General features: G+C 33.5%; 1 protein-coding gene across 3 annotated transcripts; it reads right to left on the reverse strand.

The window, feature by feature from the left end:
• Window positions 1–2211: 2211 nt before the first annotated feature.
• LOC110999027 (nuclear pore complex protein Nup214) lies at window positions 2212–24437 on the reverse strand. Of its 3 annotated transcripts, none has more exons than XM_022267900.2 (28): window positions 24196–24437; window positions 23971–24109; window positions 23731–23897; window positions 23388–23560; window positions 22820–23031; window positions 21878–21998; window positions 21154–21241; window positions 18243–18345; window positions 17670–17823; window positions 17277–17313; window positions 16926–17190; window positions 16251–16309; window positions 15637–15831; window positions 14980–15149; window positions 14476–14637; window positions 13546–13725; window positions 12154–12548; window positions 10970–11104; window positions 10338–10466; window positions 9176–9604; window positions 9011–9088; window positions 8013–8934; window positions 7471–7643; window positions 4402–4497; window positions 4110–4170; window positions 3596–3735; window positions 2581–2707; window positions 2212–2324 (listed from the first exon to the last, which is right to left on the reverse strand). In XM_022267900.2, exons 1-28 carry the CDS (start codon window positions 24232–24234, stop codon window positions 2294–2296), a joined length of 4980 nt encoding a protein of 1659 aa, XP_022123592.2. In that variant the 5' UTR covers window positions 24235–24437; the 3' UTR covers window positions 2212–2293. The 3 variants fall into 3 exon arrangements, with proteins under 3 accessions (XP_022123592.2, XP_045485076.1, XP_022123593.2); XM_045629120.1 differs by having other exon boundaries at window positions 10970–11110; XM_022267901.2 differs by lacking the exon at window positions 10970–11104.

Raw genomic sequence — 24437 nt, forward strand, 5'->3', positions numbered from 1 at the left:
ATTATAAAATCTAGGTATATTTTTTTTAACTTTGTATATTTAGTAGTAGTTCTATAATTACCGTTATAGAAGTTATTGCGTAGTACTATCATAATATAAGTGATAACTGTAAAGATAGGAGAATTATTTTGGAAATAAATACAATATTATAGTTATACTTAGCTTTATAGATTAACAATTATTATTTTTTATTATATTATTGTGCGTCTGTAAAATGTATCCTTGTTGAATGTTATATGGCCAGAAGTGTTGATTATAAATCAATATAATGTCATTAAGGCCAATCGGGTGACGCATCTAGTATCAAAACATCTCATAAGACACCGATAAGTACCTAGTAAAAAGAATCAAATGTTCAAATCTCAAAAACCTTCGCACATAAGTCGATAAACTTACCAACTTAACATATAAAGAAAATACCAGTAAAACAATTTAATTAAAGAAACGATTTAAAATGAACACTTGAATATATCGTGAGTTCTCGAATTGATTGAGAGTACTTATAACTCGCACTCCACTCAACAGATATAATTGCAATTTTCATGAGAGCAAGCATGCACAGTAAAAATGTTTGAAGTAGTGGTATTTTTATAGTTTATTAACATACGATTTAAGATTAAGTTTCCCGGGAGAAAGGGAAGCTCTCTATATCAACAAATCAGCGAAGCAGTGTTGGTCTAGTAGGGGTCGTAGAGTAGGTCACCAATGGACTTTCTGTCATAGACTGTCAGACACAAAAGGCTCATTTTCTACTTGTCTATTAAGAGAAATAAATGGTCACAAACACAATAATGTGGGAAGGTTGTAGATTATTTTTTAGATTAAAGAATAAAAAAAAACGATCGACTATTTTGGACAGTTGACACTGCATAGAAATCAGATCTACTTAGTACGTCTACCAGTCTGTCAGCATATTATTTATTATGCATAATAGTAGCTTTGTAATAAGTTAGTCTTGTTAGCGCAGTAAAGTTAGTGGCGCCTGGCTAGTTAAAAACTCGGCCATACTTTTAGCTAAGTTGATAACAAACCGTCGTATCTTTTCAATGTTCCAACGAGCACCAAACGAATCTAGTTTCATCATAACGAATGAGAATAGTCGAAATAACATAACTGTGTTACAGTTTTCTTCAACAATTTTATTATTCATGAAGTCCGATAAGGTTACTTGATTACCTTATAGTTTAACTTTTTTAAGTTAACATCTCTAGTTAGCATTCTGCGATGTTTTAAGTACCTCTAATAAATCCAGATTTAAGCGGGAAAATATAATTATCGTTCGAAAATTCAATTATACATCCATACATTTATTATGTTGGTTACAATTTTGTCCTAAATGCAATTCTTTAGTAAAGTAATATTTGTTTTTGTGCTCTTTAAAAAGTGTTGAGTTTATAACTCAACACTACTAACTTTATTGCTATTATCCCCATGATCGGATTTTACTCAGTTTAGGACCTTCAGACAAAATCATTCTTCGATAGGCTTGACCTAACACCAGACGACTTTGTATGAAAAGGGTCACGTGACAAAATGTCATTAGCCAAGTCTCCACCGGGCGCACGCGGCCTCGCGAACCAAATACTCGGTCTGTGTGGACGTTCCTAGGGGTTGTTCGAGCGCACGTTGTATCGGCCGAGCGTGCCTCGGGGTTGAGCCGATTGTTGTCGGTAAACGGGACGCGCTCAAAGATGCCTCAATGTGCGCTGTGTGTTCGATGTGGACGGTTTAACATTCGTGTAAAGTTACGAACGGTTTTAATTCCACATTGATTGCGATGCTTGCGATGGTTTTTAATCCAAAAGCATCTTGGTATTTTTTTAAAACGTGACTTTTTCCTAAACCATAAGCTACTATGAAAGTCGCAGGAAAAATTACACAACTGTGCATTTTGGATACTCGATCAATTATGATGGCTCGGCCTGGCTCGCGAGGTTCGCCTCGGTGTTTCCTCGCAAACTACCGAGGCTGCCTCGCGAGGCTAAGCTCTGGAGGAGGGACATAAATAATTTAAACGCGTCCAATAAAGTCTAGGCTAAAGACTTGTATGAAAAAATGTACAACACCTTCTGTGGTCAGAAAAGCTAAGGCTGACTTAGCGCTAAGCCTCAGAAATGCATGGATTTATTTGACGTATTTTTTTAGTTATTATTAACTTTTGTCAAATAGACCCTTGCCTTTGCCGTTGGAATGAAAATAAAAACAGACGTATAATTTAAAAAAATATTTTATTACAAATATTAATATTGACACATTATTTATTAAAAATATTTAAAGAAATAATTCTAGACTATCAACCACGCCAACCAGTAAACGACGGCGATCTGAAACAATACAGAGAAATTATTTTCTTTATCTTTTACAATTGTGAGAATAAGACAGTAAGTTTACTTAGTTTTTTTTTGGTTTTTTTTAATGTATCTATCTATTAATGCACTTGCTTGTTTTCTGTTTTATATACATAAATTGTTTATCTATGTAATCTGTTTTGTCTTAGTGTTTTGTATTATAATATGTAAAAGTATAAGCTGTTAGATTACTTAAATTAATTAAATAAATATTGGAGATATAAATACTAACGCGTTAAAGGCAGGTGCGGCAGCCGGCGCCTGTCCAGAGTTCTGAGCGAGATTTCCAAATGTCAACGTGTTCTGAGTAGCTAAGTTCTCGAACGTTGCGTTCGATTGCGTCGGGGTACCAAAGCCTGCTGAATTAATAAAATATTTTGAATTAATTATTATTAACATTTTAAATAGTAAATTGATTCTACCACAGAAATTTAACCACAATAATATGTAGACCAGAGATTTTTTCGCGATCAAATAAAACTTTAGCTCTATAAATTATGGTGTCAATTATTACCAGTACAACTTTTTCGAAGTTATACTTCTTTTGGTGCGTTAGGCAAAAATTACACACACCGTCACAAAAAACCGACACCCTGAAGTTAGCTATACATTTTAGTTTTTTCTAATGTTAGTGTAATTTTTTCCATAAACAGAATTAGGCGAAAGATAAAAAAATTAAAAAGTTTTTTTATCTTATTGTCTCATGAAGTATAACTTCTAATGCGTCTACATAAGTACACACATGTTTTTTTAGAACAGGGGGCAAACGGGCAGAACTCTAAAACGAATTGGTTCAGAAATATTTCAGGGGGCATCTGATAAAACTTTAAGATTAAATTTAAAGTAAAAAATACTTATAATCTCAAAATATATGTAAAATATATCCGCGTAAGTGCCGGTAATTTGTAATATTAAATTAATTAATTACATTTAATAAAACGACACTTATGCTATTCTAATTATCCACACGTCGTCGACAACACTCGCTGTAAGGAGTTAACACAGTAGTGATGTACTGATACATGTAATATATTAATCTGAGTTATTAATTAATAAATATAGCTTTTATTCTGTGATTACAGACAAATAATTGGTAAAAAAAAACCAATTCATAGGTTTTTTTAGCAAACAGTTTTTCTGTCCTCTGACAAAGGCAGCCTATTTAAGCCTATTCTGATCTATCCTGCTCTATCTCTGCAGGTCACCTGCTTCTGCTTCTACCTTGGTCTTAATTAACAAATACTTACTGGGTGAAGCGCCACCGAAAGCTTTTCCAGGCGAAGTGTTCCCAAAGGCAGTTCCACCGAAAGTCGCGCCACCACCAAAAGTGGCAGATGACCCAAAACCGGGGCTTTTATTTACACCACCAAAAGCTGGGCCACCAAAACTAAAAAAAGAATTATATTAAATACTTTTCCATAAAAATGAGAACATGATATGACTTTTAGTTTCGAATTTGGTATTTTTGCTTCATTGGCATTCAGAAGTATAATAGTAACTAATACATTCATGTTTAATTCGGTATTTTCCTTTTTTGTGTAAGAAAATAATGGTTTTTTTATAAGAAACGCATGAAGACGCAGAACTTGTGTGTCCTCATAATTTAAAAGTATCCATTTTTTAATTTAAGACAGAATATAAGTGCATCTAAAATTGTACGTCCAAAATGATAAAAATACTCTAATAATAATTATTGTTATTTTTAATCTTTGAAAATGTTTGGCTTTAAATTTAAGCAACTATATATATTACTATATTTACCTTGTAGGGGAACCAAAAGCCGGCTTCCCACCGAACACAGGTGAACTTCCAAAACCGGGAGCTAAAAAAAAAAAGATTTTTAGCGTACAAAATACACTACAAACCATTATTGCAATTTACTTATTGTATATAATATGTATAACTATATTTATTCAAAATATGTCTAACTGTGCCGGGTAGTAAAATTTTAACGTGAGGAAGTATTCCACACTACTTATAGTCTATTAAGGAATTTTAAGAGATGAACAAATTATTACTAAATTAAAGAAATACTGAGATTTAAAAAAATTACCTGTTTGTTGAGGTGACCCAAACGCAGTCTGCTGTGGGCTTCCAAAGGGTTGTGCACCCGTTGAAGGCTGACTGAAGCTGCCTGCTTCTACTTGACCTAACAAAATCCTTTTAATTATTAAGATATAAAACTATTGTTTTTATTTAAACGAAATGGGATGGGAATATAAAACCCATAGATTATAACTATATCGAATTGTTATATTAAAAACTGAAAAAATGTGTCTGAAAATATTCTGTAAAGATTAAAAACGCCCTGACTCAATTGATGGCTGACCATCAATCTCGTGAATGGGTGCTATTAGTCGGACTTGAAGTTGTGTATGCGTTGAATTAAGTGTTTTTTTTTTACTTTTTAATTTATTTTCACTACAATTTTCTATCTTAACAGTAATTACTAATACGATAGAATTCCAAAATCCCACACCAACTATTCTGGATAAAAACATTAAAAAATTAAACTTATATTCCTAAATCTATCTATCCATAACTAACAATATTACATACAAGTTATTTCGACTATGTATTTGCGTGTTTTTACCAGGAGAATGTAAGTGCGTGCTTCTATTTTACCATGCCTACTGCTGATAGAGGACAAAGATTTGTTTTTTATATTTTATTATTATTTAAAGATGTCATGTGGAACATGGTGCAATGGTTGCAGCTCCTTAGAAACATAAAAAAAAACTTGGCAATTAAAAACAATGGCGGAGAGTTTTTTGCCAGTTCTTCTCGTCCGTTCTAGCTTCTTTATCCTATTTGATTGCGTTTAATGTAAAATTATAAGCATTTAATATGTACATATTTTTTTATCGACCTTCATAACAATACACTGTGTCACCTAAAGGAATAAATGATTTTGAATTTGAACTTATAGTTTAAAAAAAAGTTGAATTTTATGTAGTTTAGAGTAAGTTTTTATCGTTCATTGATGTTTGTATACGGATATTATTTTAACTTCAGACTATTGCAGCTTTAGAGGTCAAATTTTATGAAACAATGAAACCTGTCAATTGAGGAGGGCGCTACTGAGACGCGGTAAACAACACAGTCCGTATAAAAAGTTACTAAAAATTATAATAAAAGTGAATTTAGTGATAACAAAATCGTACAAATGACTATAAACTAGTGATTAAGTCTATATAGTGAAGGCAAGACTCTAAGTTAACGAATAATACAGAAAAATCCACAAAAATCTGAAGTGTAAAGAAACAACAATTTCGAAGCTCTTCAAGTCTACTCTCGCTAATCCAAGAACTTAAACTGTACCAGTGCTAACTTATGAAAGTGCCGAAGACCCGGAGTGCAAATAAATAGTGGATGGTGAAAATTATCTCGTTTTTTGAGAAACATAACCTCACACCTGAATGAATCTGCAACTTCCCTTGTCATAGAATAAAGAATTGTAGTACAGCGCCATCTATTTGAAAAGAAACGCACTACCTTCGACTAGACTTGTTCGCTACAGAGCGTACAACAGATCAAATAATACTACCCAGTCCTACTAGAGGGCGCCACGAGTATCAAAACAAAAATAGTCACCATGGAGGAAATTATGAAAGCTTTAGAAAATATCCAAAAAGAACTGAACGCACAAAAAATTGAAATCCAGAAAAATGGTGAAAGGGTGACAGAACAAATAACACATAACATAACCAACAAACTAGAAGAAAAATTTACAATTCTGGAAGGAAAACACCAGATCTTGAATGAAAAAGTTGAACAACAAGAAAAAAGAATTCAATTTATGGAAAAACAAGCAAGACAAAGAAATATAATTTTCTTCGGTATTGAAGAGGACGAGACGTCGTACCATAGCTTGGAGAACAATATATTGCACTTTATAAATGAAAAACTGTCCTTAAAACTGAATTGCCGAGATATTCAGGAAACAAAGAGACTGGGAAAGAAAGGTGATAAACCCCGGCCAATAAAGGTGACTTTTTCTACCCTTGGTTTAAAGGTCAGTATTCTCAAGCAAAAAAGATTATTGAAAGATACCCAATACTATTTGAACGAAGACTACCCTAAATACATATTGGAAAAAAGGAAAGAATTACAAGAAGAAGCGAATAAAGAGCGTGAGAAAGGAAATAAAGTCACAATAAAATACGATAAACTCATTGTACTAAAATCAAACAACAAAAGATCACTGGCGAATTCACCAGAGTCAGATCCCAAGTCTCAAGGACTAGTTGGTAACAACACGAGAGCCACCAAGAAAAACAAAATAAACCAATCCAACCCATCTTTACCTCGATCAAACAGTGTCTCAGAAGGAATTCTAAAACCAAGCATACTAAGCTACCTAGCGAAAAATAACGCCAATAAACAAATCAACGACAAAACAGCCAGTAGCTTACACTCATAGCAATTAACAATCCCCTCCCTCAAAGATACAACATCTAATAAATTTCAACTAGACGACGAAAACCATCTTCCAACCCGGCTGGTCACCGTGGAAGATCAAGACCAAAACCCTCTAAAGAAAAAACTTCAACATTCTTCAACGAAAGAAACTAAATCCCTAGAAATACTTAACTCAAATAAAAAGAAGAAAGACCAGCTCTACATATTATCTACGTTGAACAAGAATATATAGATATAATAAAACAGCTGGTACCTGCTGGCCGCAAATAGCTCAAGATAGAGACTCATGGAGTTCTTTAGAGGAGGCCTTCACCTTCACTTGAGGAGGGGTTCATGCAAAACAAACCTAGTTATACATTTAAACTATTTTCTAAATTAATTGGAAACAAGTGTAATTAATGTCTTTACTATTATTTCTTTCTTTCTTAAAACTACACATGTAACCTGAAAAAATTGCATGAAATAAAAGGCTTATTATTATTATTATATTATTAATGAAGTGTTTACCTGGGTAGAGACTATAGATTAGTCCTGTCTGTCTTCTTTTTAAATATGAGTTAATTGTTATGGTTTAATTTCTAACTGGCTGTACTTTAAACTAGTCTCATATACACATAGACAATGAAAAAACTACGTAATATTTTATCGTGACTATTTTCTGTATCTTCAAATAAATAACTCAAATTATGTTTCATCTTACCAAAGCCACTTGATCCAAACGCCGTGGTGTTACTTTCCCCACCCCAGAAATCAGTTGCAGGCTTTTGACTGAAGGAAGATCCGCCCCCGAATATGTTTGCAGCTGTCGTATTGGAGCCGCTAAACGTAGATTTTGCCCCAAAGACGTTTGTATTTGCACTTCCAAATCCAGAACTATAATGATAAAAAACTATGATATCATAGCATAAGAACCACTGGAATTTGGACGTATACGAACTATATAAGACGGGTTTCTCCTAGGTTACATATACAATCTAGTTGAAATATCAAGATAAAAAGAATATTACTATTTGTAAAGTTGAAAAGCTACTCCATATGCCAATCCTAAAGTAATTGTTATTTAAGAGATCAGTAAATTATTCAATTGTGTAAAAGTTAAAACTATCGAATAAATTTGTATTTATAAGTCATAAAGAAGTTTAATTACAATGTATAGTGCGCGCGTAAACCAAAGATTAAGTATACAACGTTATAAATATTTTGCTACAATATATCAATGTAATCATTGCAAGAACGACATACCTTGCTCCAAATAAGCTGCCTCCAGATTGTGAAGCACTACTGGTAGAGATATTGGCAGCCGCGAATAAGTTAGAAGCGCCGTCACCGAACAACGACCCACTGCCAGTATTAGTAGGAGACCCAAAGACTGAGGCTTGCGTCGTCGGAGTTGCACCAAAAATTGACGATTGAGTAGTCGGGGTACCGAAAACGGAGGTGGGTGAACTTGATCCATACGCGGGCGTTGATCCGCCGAACACTGGCTGCCCTGACCCAAACACTGGCTTAGGTGATCCAAATATAGATGTCGTTGTTGTTGTTGCACCAAATGCTGATGTAGTCGGGGCTGATCCAAATAAAGACTGCGTAGTGGACACTCCGAAACCGGCTTGTGTTGTTTGACCAAAAGCAGCTTGAGCAGCCGATCCAAAGACCGCGCTAGGGGAACTGGGTGCAGCACCAACGACTGATGAAGTGGCAAAAGCCGGAGTGGTACCGAATACACTGGACGCGGTCGTTGCAGTGCCAAAAGCAGAATTGGCAGCGCTAAACACACTCTGCGCGGTACCAAATGCTGAAGATGTTGCAACAGTGGTGCTAATAGCGGATGTTGTGATAGCAGCCTGACCAAAAGTGTCTTGGGGAGTTGATATTGAAGCAGCCTGTGTTGTTGGTGAAGTTGGTGCGAATAACGGCTTTGCTTCAGACGTAGGGCTGAATAAGGACTTCGAAGCGCTACTAAACACAGATTTCGCAGTTGGGCTTGTGGACTCGCTAGTGACAGGAGTTGGCGTGGTTGGTGTACTTGGTTCGGTTTTAGCAGGCACAAGGACAGGTTTTTCAACCTCTTTATCAGATTTAGTATCATTTGTTGGAGTTGGATCTTTTGGTGTTACAGCCTTAACCGTAACAGTTGCGGATACTTGAGGTGTAGAAGAGGAAGCTAAAATAGAAAGAAACAAGAAATATATAATAAAATATTAGTTATAGTTATTTAATAAACAAGACGAAAGTAGTACCTGGAGTTGGAGTTGAAGTATAAAATGATGGAGGCAGAGACGATTCAATCTTAACTTCGCTTGGTTTCTTTGGGTCAACTGGAAAATTGAAACGTTCAGTATATGCAAGTAAGATTATCAGTTATAAAGCACAATATAATGTTGAGTTAAAGAATATATCATTACCTATAAACACCGACTGCGCAGTAGAGAAAGGCGGTACAGTTGTGCTCTGGATGGTAAATGGCTTCAATTCTTCCTTTTTAGGCGTTATTTTAACTTCAACTTGTGGCACGTTCTCTTTAGGTTTTTCTGTTTCTTCAGTCTTGGGTTTTGATTCCGTTTTTCCAAGGATAGCTTGATTTTTTAGGACGTCCGGAACATTTTGGACATTTGTTAGTGGCTTTAGACTAAATATGCTGCCTAAGGGCTTCTCTTTGACTGGTTGGATGGGAGTCTTGACAGGAGTTGAGGTAGATTCTACTTCTCCAGTTTCATCTGATGTCGGGGTGGGCTTGACTGGTTTAGTATCAGGATTCGTCAATTTATTAAACATATTACTCATCTCCGCTATTGGTTTTGATGAAAATACTGAATTTGATGTCGTTTTTGGAGCTAAAAAAATACATACAATAAAGAAATTGTTAGGGCTTGTTATGTAAAAAACAAGCACACATAATTTCTTATAGACGATACTTTCAAAATATACATTCATTTTAATATTTTCTTAGACTAGCGGAAGATATCCGGCAATTCAAGTAGTTAACAGCCAACCTTAAGCAATAAAGTGACACCAGCAGAAGAAAAATATAAATACAGTGTAACTCCATTTAACATCACTCGATTTAACAACAGACTCTTTAAAACGTCGAAATCCATTGAATTTGGTTGGTTTAGCTTGTCTACCATACAATGATAGACTCTACATAGCATCACACACACTCTCAATAACGACAAGAATTGTGTAACAAAAAGTACCTTACCTTAAATAAGCAGCTAAATTTTTGAAAAATTTCCTTTATCACCAAGATGTCTCAATATCACAAGATATGAATAAAATAAGTAAAAAATACAACAAAATTACTGCTGCAGCAAAATACGTCAGACAACAATAACAGACTATAAGCAATAGTGTTCAAAAAAGATTCTTTTTGTATACATTACTATTAAGACTAGTCTGAAATATACTATTTATTTTTCTAATTCTTATTCACACACACCTCTCTATAACGCCATAAGATGCAGTCCTTTCAGTGTCGTTATATAGAGTTTACACTGTATTTAGATAAACAGAACGTTCAAACATTTCTTTTTCAATTGGACCATAACACAAAAACACTTCACTTACTTGCAAAAGCAGTGGGAGAGCATATTTTGGGCAATTCGACGTCACTTTGTAAGTAATCTTTCAAAGATCGCTGACTACTTTCCGTTTTCACGGGCTGAAGTGGAGGCAAGGGAACTTCTTGTTTTGGTACTGAAATATATTTTTTAATAAGTTTCGGAAAGTTTGTGTAATAGGTTTGTAAGCATTCAATTGAAAGAAACCTGTTTTTCTCTATTCAATTGTCGTTAAGTTGAATTGTTAGGGAAGGTTAAAATGGTCCCTTTTTATGATAAAGAGGTAAGCGTTTATAACCTATGAGTCGAACTTGAGTAGAATATCATTAAAAATGTTATTTACCATAGTAACAATATATTTGTGTCTGAAAAATTGGCACAGAGACAAATGAAAATTAAACAGACTCTTTTTCACCTCAAGTCAAGACTTAGATAGTTTTGGAGAAGATTTGAGAATGAATCAAGAAGTATTGACAACAATAATAAATAACTTCTTCTCCGTCCACTTTTTTATATGCCTGATTGTGCGGTTCTTTTATAATTAACCAAACTGAATTTCCCAGTTTCTTTTAAAGGATTTATTAATAAAAAATATACATATTCGGAGACTATAAACTATCAAAACATTGTTAAACATACCATTGCTAAAAAGTGGCTTTTGCAAGTTGGCAAAGGCCGGTTTAGCCGGTTTTATTGAAGGAGCAAATGCGGCCATAGGTGCTAATGTCTCTTTGGGACTTGGTTCACTCTTTACGAAAGAGTTAATTTGTGGTGCTGAAGCTGCAAATCACGCTTTGTATTATGGACATATATTTATCATATTATTATCCTGATAGTAATCAACCATTCTTGCATGCAAATCATGACTTTGCACCAATTTTTAAGTGCGATATTCTAAATTAGCTGGAACGCCTAAGAAAAACATCAGAAACACTCATGCGTTAGACCCAAAAAACTCTAGAATGTAAGTGCGTGCACCTATTTCACCATGCCTCCTGCTGATAAAGGACAAATCTTTGTTTCTAATTTATATTATTATTATTAATTACTTAAGATATCATGTGGGACATGATGTAATGGTTTATACCAAACATTGTGTAAAACAAAAAAACTTGGCGATTAAAAAGAGTGGCGGAGAGTTTATTGCTAGTTCTTCTTTTCCGTTGACATCCCTTGACTTGAGATCTGGCAGTAAATGTAAAATTAGTAGCATTTAATATGTATTTCCTTATAGACGTTCATAGGTTTACATTGTTATAGGTCAGTTATCGAAAGCTGATACGTTCACACTACTCACACTAATGCAATTTCACTATACAGTATATTTAAAAATCCCACTTTTTTGCCAAGCTATATTTACTCTACTCTGGTAGGGTGGGTTGAAAATAAAATCGTACAATTCTATCATTAAACTGTTTTCATTAAATTGCTTAAAATAATGAAAATCATTGTACACTAAACTATTTCACGAGATTGTCCTGTTAACATTTTGCCGGAATCAATTACGAGTTTTTCCTAAGTATTCTAATCTCCAAATAAGTAAACAATCACAGACAAAATAATAATGAAAAAAGAGATCAACATGTATTTATAAACACTAGCAAAAGCAAAAGAATACCTGTCTCTTTTATACTCATAAGCTTGTCTGAGCGCGAGAGAGACAGACAGTCTTTTCATGATGCATATTCAGTGTGACGTCACGCCTGGCGCTTATTCACAGACACTACACAAGCACAAAGTGTAAATATGTTGAAGCCGCCAGCTTTACTTAACAGACCTATACCTATATGAATAAATGATCTTGAATCTTTACACAGCCTCACCTGGTGCAGGAAGTTCTGTTTTCAATTGCGGCTTAATATCTTTTTGTCGTTCAGCTTCAATTCTTTGTTCCTTCTTAGCTTCCATTAACTGGTACTGAATTCTGGCTTTCTCCTGAATTTCCGCCTCAATTCTCTGCTTCTCTAGTTTCATCTGTTCATGCTTTTCAAACTCCCTCTTTTCTGCTCTCTCTTTTACTCCTTTCTCGTACCTCTGTCTCAGGTTCTCCATATATTGTCTTACTTCAACGCTAACAGGTTTAATTTTTTTTGGTCTATGGTTTGACAGCATGTCGCGAAGTGCGTCTAACTTTTGCGAGGATAGCTCTTTATCTTTGTTGTCTTGTGGTTCAATACTCATGTTAAGAATATTCTTCGTTAGTTTCGATAGCGGATCCCTGTTAAGTTATTATAAAACAGATAAGCAGTTTGTTCTACCGTCACATAAATTTGTATTCATTCAAAATTTTAATATGTACATACATTTAAAATAATATTTACAATGGATTTTTAGTTTTTAAATGAAAACTAATTTATATTTCATAAAAAATTACGCAAGCCGAATTGGATTCCAATTGTACAGAGGCCTGATGTTTCAAAAAACTAACACAGACAAAGCGTATACACACGCACACATTCACATACAAATAATTTGATTAGAAAATGTATTAACATGCACCATGTATCACGGAATAATTGTAATCCGATTTTTAATTCCGAAATCTGACATTTCATTAGTGTTGTTACTTACAAAGTTGAAAAGACAAATTTGTCCCCTTTTCAGTGGAGGTAATAAAAAATAAAACGTATTTTTTATGTTTTACCTACAAAAAGGTACTTAGGTATTTACTTACTCAATTGACCTAATACAAAAATAACAAATATTTCAATATCACAAAAAATATATCGAATTAACTTTAATTACTTTATTTTATTCTTTAGCTCGTATCACTGTCTACTAATTCCAGGTTTATTAAACTTTTTTCAAAATATAAAATTGTATCTTTACTTGTGCGTTTTTACTGTTTGTGGTGAAAAGGGACGTAATTATTACTCGTAGAACCACTTTTAATGTGGAGCAACGCATTTAATAAGATGGATACATTCACAAATAAAATGTATGTATAAAATTATATTACTCGTATTGATATTGAAAAATATGGCCGGCCAAAAAATGTTTGTAATCTCTGACATGTCAAAAATGACAGCCGTCAGAATTCTACGGAATTAAAAACAGAGTACAGTTACCAACATTGGTGTGGGAGTTTTGTTAGATCAGTACAGTCACAACCATATTTCTGTCATGAATAAAAGTGACAAAAGAAACCTTACAAGCATGTTAGATATTATTTATAAAAATTGATTCTACAATAAAGATAATATTTTGTTACTCACTTGTTCTTAAAGGGCGTACTGCGTAGTAGTGAGGTGGATTTGAAAAGGGGCGTGGTATTGCACTCGGTCATTGTATTTCTCAAGGTTCGAAGTACGGCTTTTTGGCGACAAAGGATTTCTTGCTGTTCCACCAATGGCTGGTATACGTCATCTAGTATAGGGCGAATCATACGGTCACCCCTGAAAAAAGTTAGAAGAACCAATAGTTAATAATAACGTTAAACATAACCCCTTTTTTATTATATAAATTTCAAATTTTAGTTTTTTTGAATAGTGAACACACATATATAGATTCATAAATAATAGAGTAAATGTTACTACAGCTCAGTAACCCTACCACAGACCTTATTAAAGAAATATATTTTCAAATAACAGATGATACACACATTAAGTTATTGGGTTATAGTACGTGATGATTTGATTTATACGTACGTACGTGATTACGTTACTTACACCCTTGCCTTGAGAAGTGGTAAATATAAATTTTGAAATATCTTCAAATATTAAAAAAAAAACCTTGAAGGCTGCAAACTTTTTGGGTCTTGGCATCAGATTTCTGCATCTGTTTCATGATTATTTGTTAATCCAATAGGCAAGTAAGTGTTCAGCGTCCTCAGTCCTGTGCCTGACACACGCCGTCGACTTTTTGAGTCTAAGGCAAGCCGGTTTCTTCACGATGTTTTTTTTCAACGTTGGAGCGAATGTTATATAGCTACAAAGAATTGGTACGCAGACCGGAGTCGAACCTTCGACCTCAGGGATGAGGATCGCACGTTATTATATACAAGTTACCTATGAATAATTGAATTTGTGATTTGATAAAAAAATACTGAACATTTTCCAACTAAGTTATGACTTAAAGGTCTAAAAGGACAGTTGCCAGGTCATAAAATTAAAAAAAAACAAATGATTTGATATACATATACGTACTTCCCACGTTGCGTCTTCGAAGCCATATCATTCCACCTGCTCTCAAGCTCCTTTTGGGCTTGATCTAATTGGTTCTGTACGTAGTAGGCCAGTTGCTTGATAGAAGAGAAACGTTTGACTGTGAGCGGGTCGACATGGCTCCACTCAAGATGCTCCTTCGCTCTGAAATAATTAAAATGGTTTATATAATAATTTCCAACCAGAGAAAAACAAGTGAGAATGTACAACGGAAATGCACGAGATAGATAGATTTATGCTCTTTTTTCTCTTTTGCTCTTTAGACGACTGAACGAACTAAATGTGATGCTTTCTCAGTCTTTTAATGCGTTTATTGGAGTGCTTAACTAGTATAGCTTAATTTAGACTTATTTTTGTATTATTTATTTAGACTGACACATCAAAAATAGTACAACGAGAAAACTTAGGTCTTAGGGCAACGAAGACATTGACGCTTTTCAGGCAATTAAGTATTATTAATATTAAATTAGTAATAATAATACTTACTCAGCGTGTGTCCTGGCTTCAGCAACTACAGCGCAGGCCCTCACAAGCTCTAGTTTGAGGTGAACAATAGAGTCCCTTAGTTCTTCGAGACCACATTGCTTTTTTAATTGTTCTCCGTCCAAGTTTCGGAGGTCTAAGTCCGGTTTGACCGCATCCAGCTGTTGTTGGATCTGTTAGTAAATATTTGTATCAATGTCCGAATGCACGTTAAACAAAATTTGACATTTTTATGTCAATATTGCCTATTTTCTGAGCCCTAGGTGACATTATTTAGCACAAAAATGTTGTACTAAGAATGGATTCATTCTAATTTCTTTGGTCACTTGCTTTTAAGTTTAATGCATGTACTATCTGCCTTTTATTCTGATTATTGTATTTACACACCGATTCTTGCATATAATATCTGTGTATAAGGCAAGTCGTAAGAGATAACTTGGCCCTTTGCCTAAATAACAAAATTGTATGAAATTTTTGGAGATTCTTAACCGCCCCATCTAATGCGCCGTAAATGTTGTTTTCTGTTTTCTATTTAATCTGTGTAATCTGTTTTGGCTTTGTGTTTTGTATAATAATGTGTTAAGTAGCTGTTGATTACTTATTATTAAATAAATAAATAAATAAATTCATCGCACCAATTCCCTAAGTAAAAAACCCTACCTGGATCTGACTCCCACAAGTATTAACACGAAACTTATGCAGCTCCGACTGGAAATCGTTGACTTCCTTTATAAGTATATTCTTCAACTCTTGCTCTACTTTGGCTTGATTCACTTTCTCTTGCTCCTGTTTGATAGCAGCGGCTTCCGCTTTCGACTTCTCAATTTCGGCGGCAGATGGCGCGTTTGTTTCAAGCTGTATATATTTAATCAAGAATTGCTGGGTTTGTTCATATTTGTAATAATAATTAAAATAAATTCAGGTTCGCAAGGCATATAAGACTGATGAAGTATTTATTAAAACAAATGTTTTTAGTATCTATTCCTCATATTTGGCAGATACATTGTGCATCAATATTCAAAATGATGTCCAAACATATTGTGAACCATTAGTATTGTATGTCACAAGATTGTAGGTATGTTTTATAAAGCAATAAAAATTCTATACAAACAATATATTTATGATTATATTTTAGTCTGAATTTAGTATATTTTTACTTTATACGTCCGTTAAGGATTACTTTCTTACTTTTCTAAGATTTGTATTTAAAAGGGGTTATTTTTTTTGGAAGGAAAAAGTTATAAAATGTTTTTTTTTAAAATATAGTTTCTTACCTTAACAGAGGCCGCCACCGCAGCCGCTGACGGCTTCTGGGCGTTTGAAGATTGAGAAGCTTTGGTAAAAATAATTTCAATTATTTGATAGAGGAATAAATGTTTGATAAACAGTATTTTTTTTAGAAAATCTGTGGTTAATGTTTAAAAAAAATTAAAACTTGCTCAACATACTGGGCTATTCATGTTGTTAACAGCCTACCTTTAACAATAATGAGGGGAGCGTCTACCATTATTTTTGAATATTAATTAACCGGTGGCTACAACCCTATTTTAGGGCTGTTGCTCATAAAACTGTAACTGTTCCAAGATAATATTAGGTGATCAACCTTCTATGCCCTGTTGAACTTCTACGACCGGTTTCCTAACGATGTTTTCTTGCCAGTACGAGTGTCAAATGCGCACATAAATAAAGTCCATTGGTGCAGCCGGAGTTCGAACTTACAACCTCAACGAAGAGAGTCGCTGAGGTTACAATGGCAACACTGATATAATAAGAATGATAATACATACAATTAATAGTCTATTTCCAAGTTATATTTTCCATAAGAAAAGGTAAAATGGTAATAGATAAATAAATTTTCCAGTATTATTCGAGTTATTACTAATTATTAGTATTTTTCAGAAATTCAATCTAAAATAATTTATTAGGAAACTCTTAAAAATAAACATTACTTTGTGCCGAAAATAATTCAGATGACGGTTCTACTTTCGGCTGCGCTTGGGATTGAGCAAATTGTTGACCAAAATGGCTTATTGCTTGTTGGGTCGGTTGGGCAACTTGTTGAGCGACCGGTTGGGCAATTTGTTGAGGGACTGGTTGGGCAACTTGTTGAGCAAACGGTTGGGCAACTGGTTGAGACTGTTGGTTGGCTGCTTGAAGCGGTTTGGCAATTGGTTTTTGACTGATTGGTTGCAGTTTTGGTGGTTCTTGTATTAGCTGTAAATTATTTAAAAATAAATTAAGTTTATGTATTGCTTTATACAAGCTTTTAAATTTTTTTTTCTTAACTCAAAGCAACTTACCTGTTGTGGTTGAGCGGGCACATCATTTGGTACCTCACTGTAAATGAGAAAAAAAATCTGTTTTAACAAATAAAATTCCAGAGAGAATAATACAATTTGATCAAATTTAAATGACGAACAAAATGTCATTAATTAATTTAATTAAAATATTTGAATTTTTATTGAATGAATAATTATTTTTCATACGCCACAGAAGTATAACTTCTAACGCGTGTACATAAGTACACACACTCTTTTTTTTTTCGCTGTACGTTCGCTTCACGTAAAATGTCCCATGTTTTGTTTGTTTTCGCAAAAAAATATTTTCAACAAAACTGTTTGCATAGTGGAGATTAGACCTTAGAAATAAGACCGTCAATTGTGAGTATATAAAACTTATAAAAAGATTTGTACCTTGTAAACGCAGCTTCCGGCAATGATAGTGCTTGTATGGGTGTGCATATTTGTGGAGCGGCTTTATCCAAATTGATGATGTTGAATATAGTCAGCATACCAGTATGGGATAAAGCCAAGAGGAACGGCATGGGAGGTAAGACTTCATTCTCACCTGAAATATCAAATTAAATAAATATGCGAGAAACATTGGAATTTGAAGAAAAAATATATTATACTCCACGTTCCAAGAATTTATTAGATTTTGACATGACGTCAAGGAAATCGATAAATTCCGGCTGTACGCAGAAAGTATGACTAACTGTCTTGTAACGCTCATTGTACGCTTTCGCCTGATATTTCTCCGCACTCGAAGATTTAAGTATGGAATCATTTGTAATGTTTTTATGACATTGTCAAATTAAATTATCTTCCATAAACTTTTTAACAGACAACCATTTTTTTGCATAACTCAACTGTTTGTGACAATGATTTGAGTCTAATTGAAATGTTGAAATAATAATGTATGTAAAATTTGGAGTTTAGTATTAATATTAAATAAAAAAATTATATTATTTCTTTTTTATAACTTACCCCAAGGTAACTGGTGCGCCGCAGCGGTATCCACACACAGACCGACGGGGTAATTTTCCACTTTTCTATCTGTTAGCGGTAACTCAGGTCGCGCTTCATCGCTCTAAAATCAATTTCACGAATTCAAGTTTTGTTTGAAAGACGATACGATTTACGATCCGTTGGATTATTGAACCATCTTAACTCTCCGAATTAAGATGGTTCAATAATCAAATCTCAACTTTTCCGAATGCAGATTAAAACAATAGATTTATAGACAAAGTATGCGACCCTTATTTAACCCCTTCCTGCATTTTGGTACAAATATGATCCACACCGTTCTTTGATCAATATTTCCTGTTTGAATAAATAAAACTTCGTTTTCTGCAAGAAGGATCCTAAACGGTACATACGCTTCCATACTAAATACTAACAACACCATCTTTGAGTAAATAGCTGTACTAAAAATTAGTTGCAAGTTAGAAGGACATATTTCGACCGGTGCCCCGCGTAAGTGTCTTTTTAAAATTGGTTTAAAAATAGTTATCATCCCAATTTCTATAAGTAAAAATACGTAACGTTGGTGAAATATTACAATTTATCTGGACAAGGTAAGGTTTTCTGTATTTTTATGATTTTACTCTGCGAAAATGTTATTTTAAGGTTTGGACTAAATATGAGCTAACATGCAGAAATATTCCTTTTACTGTTGGTTTATATTTGGTACATTATGCATTAACGTAATACTTGCGGACTGTGGCTTTTTATTTCATTGAAAGGCAGCAGGTTCAATTATCGCATGAAAAACATTTTTTTATAATTAAAGATATAGAAAATTCATTTTTAACATCAATAAATACCTATGTGATTTAGGCTGAATGCAATCTAAATGAACAACACCCCATTCGGATGAAATACTAAGAGACTCAATTTTTAGATTCATATTGTTTTGTTGTAGTACATATAATGGACCCAATAAAATTTTATGGTAGTGTACATACATACCATCATTCAAAAACTTCCTAACGGCACCACTGATGAAAAGGTTTCTGATTATGATAACTACAGAAAACGGGCTAGAAATCGGCCACCTATAATACTACCTGAATCAGATTCTGACATGGAAGGCGACATTCCATTATCAGAACTTACCAGTACCAGTTCACGTGCTAACAGACACGCAAAAACTAGATGGAGGGACAGCTTTTTAGAGAAAACAGAAACAGAAATTCAGTTCTTAGGCAGTACCAGCTTGCCTGCAGATATAACGGAATTAGAGTTATCATCCTGTAATCGCTTTGAAGAAATTAAACGTTTCTTACATTTCAATGATAACTCAACCCAAATTCCCAAAGGTTGCTGAGTTTGTTGAGGAGGAGATGAGCAAACCCATGACCGAAGTGAGACGTTACGATGAAAAAGAAAAAGTGTACCGAGCTGTTCCCCGACCAAAGGCTGTCACGACATACAACAATCATATGGAAGGCGTGGATCTGTTTGATGCACTTCCTGGTTAGGCGGGATCCAGATCTGATCACACAAATTTTATCACCGCATATTCTTTCATCTTTTATATATGACGACGCTCAATACTTGGCTGTTATATAGACGTGGAAATATTGACGCTGGTGCATGGTTTCCCCTTAGCGATTTCAAAGTAGCTGTGGTGGAAGCCCTTACTATGACCAATAAGCCCAGCACAGTCGCCAAACGCGGATCCTGCAATCTTATCGAAACTGCAATCCAAGGGAAGAAGTCCAGAGGAGCTATTGCAATAATGCCATCTTTTTGGATTCGAACTGGATGTTCGTCTTGACCAGCTGGATCACTTGCGTATCGGGTTATCCAGGTAGCGTTGCAAAGTGCCTGAGTGCAAGGGTAGATCCCACATGCTATCCAGGAAATGTCAAGTCAACTTATGCTTGAATGAGAAGAGAAATTGTTTCCTGCTGTTTCATACTATTTAATACTTTTTTTCTGCAATTTCTGCATATTGTGCCATATTTGAACCAAAGTGGAAAAACCTGATTTTCTTTCATATTTTTGAATAAATTTTAATTTGTTAAAATACGTGTCTTTTTATTTATTTTTTTACGTAACATATATTTTTTTGGCTCGAAAACAAAAAATCATGCAGGAAGGGGTTAAGTTTCATCCTGGGAAGCCGTTTAAGCATCCATGTGTTTCGTATGAGCAAGTTGTCTCCTGCGTGTTGTCCATTAATGCCCGCTCTACGCCCTTGATTTGCGAACTAGGTATTTAAATTTTTTTGACGTTCATAAGTGTACTTGTTTACCTAGATGAATAAAGATATTTTGTTATTGTTGTAATGTATGGGAGCAAACTTGTGCATTAATCCTTATTCTTGTAAAAAGGCCAATTGCACGATTTTGACTAGGTAATCTAAACGTTTATTTCATTAGTGTAAACTATACCAGATGACTGAAGTGTTTTGAGCTAGAATTAATAAGTTAATTGCACTGTATTTAATAACTTTAAAATACACATAAATAACAGGTTGAATAATATATTATGCAACGGGCCTTAACGCTAACAAGCGATTTTGCTGTTTTCCATAGTAAAAATAGAAATATCCACAGAGGTTAGTGTAAGAAGTGCATACGTAAAAATAAGATTACAATTATATGTACTAAAATAACGCATTGTATGGTATCGCAAAATAATTTATTGAAAATAATCCCTTATAGCAGTGTTGCCAGATTGTTTAATATTGGATACAATTTATTGTAGTTTGTATTGAATAGGACACACACATGAACATTAAAAAATCTAAATAAACATATAAAAATTTGTTTTCAACATGCTTCATTAGAAAAATAATGCTATGGCTTACAAATTAATTCTTATAATTTTATTTTTTATCTCTGGTTTGTTTCGATTGTGTCAAATTTGGAAGGACCTTTAAACCTACCTGACACCATTGTATCCAGTTGGCGCTATCTTTGGATCCCATTGTTGCAATCTCCATACTATTTGATGAAGACGCTATGATTATGTTCCTGTAAATTTGACCTTATTAGTTATACACAATTATTTCTTAAAAAAAATTATGACAGTCCTTATTCATACGATTTGTCAATTAATATTATATATATATATATATATGTTTTGTTTTTCATAGAACAGGGGGCAAATGGGCAGGAGGCTCACCTGATGTTAAGATATACTGCCGCCTATGGACACTATCAATGGACGGTAATTACAGTGGGTATAGTTATACATGCGACCTTTATATATTTTATACCATAACTGATTTATTGATTGAACTTGATTAAGATAAAAATATTCTATATTAAATCATCCTGAACATGGTAAAAAACGATAGAACTCCATTGCGAAATTTATTGTTAGATTATATAAAAACTGCAGTTTTTAGATTGTATTTGCTATTTCACTATAAAATGTGTAGTTAACGAAGAATTATTACTTATGCTTCTCTACTCTTTCTAGCATTTAATGGATTTTGATACAAGATACACAGTGAAATTCTTTGTGACATAATATAAAAAATGACACACTAAATATTACAGGATTATAGTGAATTTAAATATATTAATTAAAAAGGAATCAAATGTTTAAGCATGGAATATAAAAGTTGGCCTAAATGAAAAATATAAAATAGTTTAGAATTGTACCATTGGGATAATCCTTGTAAATAGTAAAACCAGGGTCGGTTAGAGCCCATACTGTAGCATATATCTTCCAAGTTCAGGCATGAAGGTTTTCCACCCTTTGGAGTATTTACAATTGTGACCACTGAAATTTTAAACAAAAAAATAGCAGTAGATGATATCAGTAAATACAGTAAATAATATCAGTAGAAATTACTTCTATACTATCTTGTAAGTAAGTTCAAAACCTTTAAAGAGTCTGTATTATTTAAGACATAATTATTGATGGAAACTTTTAAAGTTAGAAAACTTGCATTACTAAAATATCATCAATGTTATTAGGACATTGGGAGGACAGCTGTAAAAGCAATAGGAACTGGATACCCAATTAATAGCGGGAACATTATTATATACATTGGACAGAGAAGTACACTTCTTACACTTAAATACCTGGAGTTTGTATCTTCTGACCTTCACTTAGAGCCAATTCCACAGTAGGAATAATAAATAAATAAATAATTAAATTTATGTTTCTATTAATATTGGGCTGTATATAAAATACCACATAATTTAGTAAAGAAAAGTGAAATCCACTGTTACCCAAAGAGGAAAATAAAAAACCAACCATTTTGTATTCAAACTTGGAGGTAGCTTTACACTGTTAAAATTTTACTTTGATTGAGATAAATATTTATAAATCTTTAAAAGTATAATTTTGATATACTCATACTGGAAATTTAGGAGAGGTCTATGTCGAGTGGATGTTGATTGTTGATCAGATAAAATAATAGATGACATGATGATTCTGACATGGTAGTTTTAAACCATTATCAGATTTCAAAAGGATAAATCATGTGCTTGTTCAAATTCAATTCAACTGTATCTTTCAGTAGTAATTCTGCCGTTATCCAATCTGGACGCTAAAAATACCAATACATTCTCAATGTATGTGATAAAATAAAGTACCTGGTCGGCTATTATCAGATGCATTCCTATACACAACTGCAAACTGAAAAGTAGATATCCAGTAAATGGCAAGGGCTTCAACGGGTGCTCCTTCAAACAAGTTGGGTGCTGGCACAGACTTCATTGGAGACAGATCAGGCTTGTACTGGCAGAGAGTTCCATCAGCATTACCAGTCACAAGCTGCTTACCCTTTGGGCTCCAACACATGCACCTAAATTTACAAAAGAATATGAACTTTTACAACTAAGATTCTAGACATCTTTAGGTTTAAAAAATTAAACACTTTAAATATCACATTTGTAAAATGTGATATTTTAAATATTGTCATTATATGGTCATAATTCCTATTGAGCCACTCAGAATATTCTATATATTGTATTGCATAGGATCTTTAGTTTTATGAAGACACAAATCAAAATAATTTCAACAAGGCAAATGGTGTCATTTCAACATTGTTTATATTCTAAATGAAAATGAACTGGTTATTTTGTTTGTCCAATATAGAGAAAAAATTTTTTTATGATTTTGATGATATTACTAAAATCCCGTTGAAAATATTCTTTTTACCTGGCATTTGATTGTATCTGTTTCTTCTGCATGGTGTTTACTTGGCTCACAACAAGAGTACCATCAAAATACACTAAGGCAATTGTGTCTGGGATGCAAGGATTCCATTGTATGGATGATAGAAAAGTAGATGTATTTACTTCACATCTTATTGATATTGAAGGACCTACAGCCTGAAAATATAGAACATTATTTTTATGTTTGTACTCCTCCACTGATCCTTTTATATTATATTTATGTATCAATAATCATTATAATTTAAAAAATAACTTTGCTAAAAAAACACCTGAATATAACTAAACAAAAGTAACCAACCTCATGAAAAAAAAATCAAGTTACTTACAGGATTTTGAAAATCAGTTATTTTATAAATCAGAAGCATTTGGCCTCCCACCACAGCTAGCCATTCTTGATCACAGTTTACTGCTATATGAGAAGGTTGTACTTGAAGATTTGTTGACAAATGTCTTGGCTCAGATGCTGGGTCTATTAGTTCTTTAATGGTATAAGCTGTAAAAAAATTATTATATGGTAATCAAGGTTATCAAGCAGGAGAAAAAGCAAGTATAATTAAATGACTTACCAGACAAAACACCCTGAGGAGATGCAACAAAAACAATCCCATACTTGCTAGATGTGGTTATTAAATTATATCCACGGTGAGGTAATGAGTTAGACGTATTAAACACCTTAACTTTACGTTGTAGTTTGTAAAGCAAATTCTGAAATGCCGGTAGGTTATTGCTCGTTGCTTTATACATTTAAAATTTAAATAAGGTGGCCCGAAGGCAATATTTAAGTTTCTTACCGGTTCATCTACAGGATTTGATCCAAACTGAACTTCCATCGTAATACGATTCTTTAACTCGGTAATAAAAAGTTCTAAGCTAGACTATTTGAGGAAAATCAACTAATTTTATTTAATTTCCTAAATATTTAAGAATTATTAAAAGCAGTACAAAAATAAGAGTTTAGTCGGATAACTTCCAATTTCTTCGATTAAAAATAAGTAATTGTGGTAAATATAACATTTCATGAAATTCTTTAAAA

This window comes from Pieris rapae, chromosome 8 (assembly GCF_905147795.1).
Source record: "Pieris rapae chromosome 8, ilPieRapa1.1, whole genome shotgun sequence".
NCBI classification, from domain to species: Eukaryota; Metazoa; Arthropoda; class Insecta; order Lepidoptera; family Pieridae; genus Pieris; species Pieris rapae.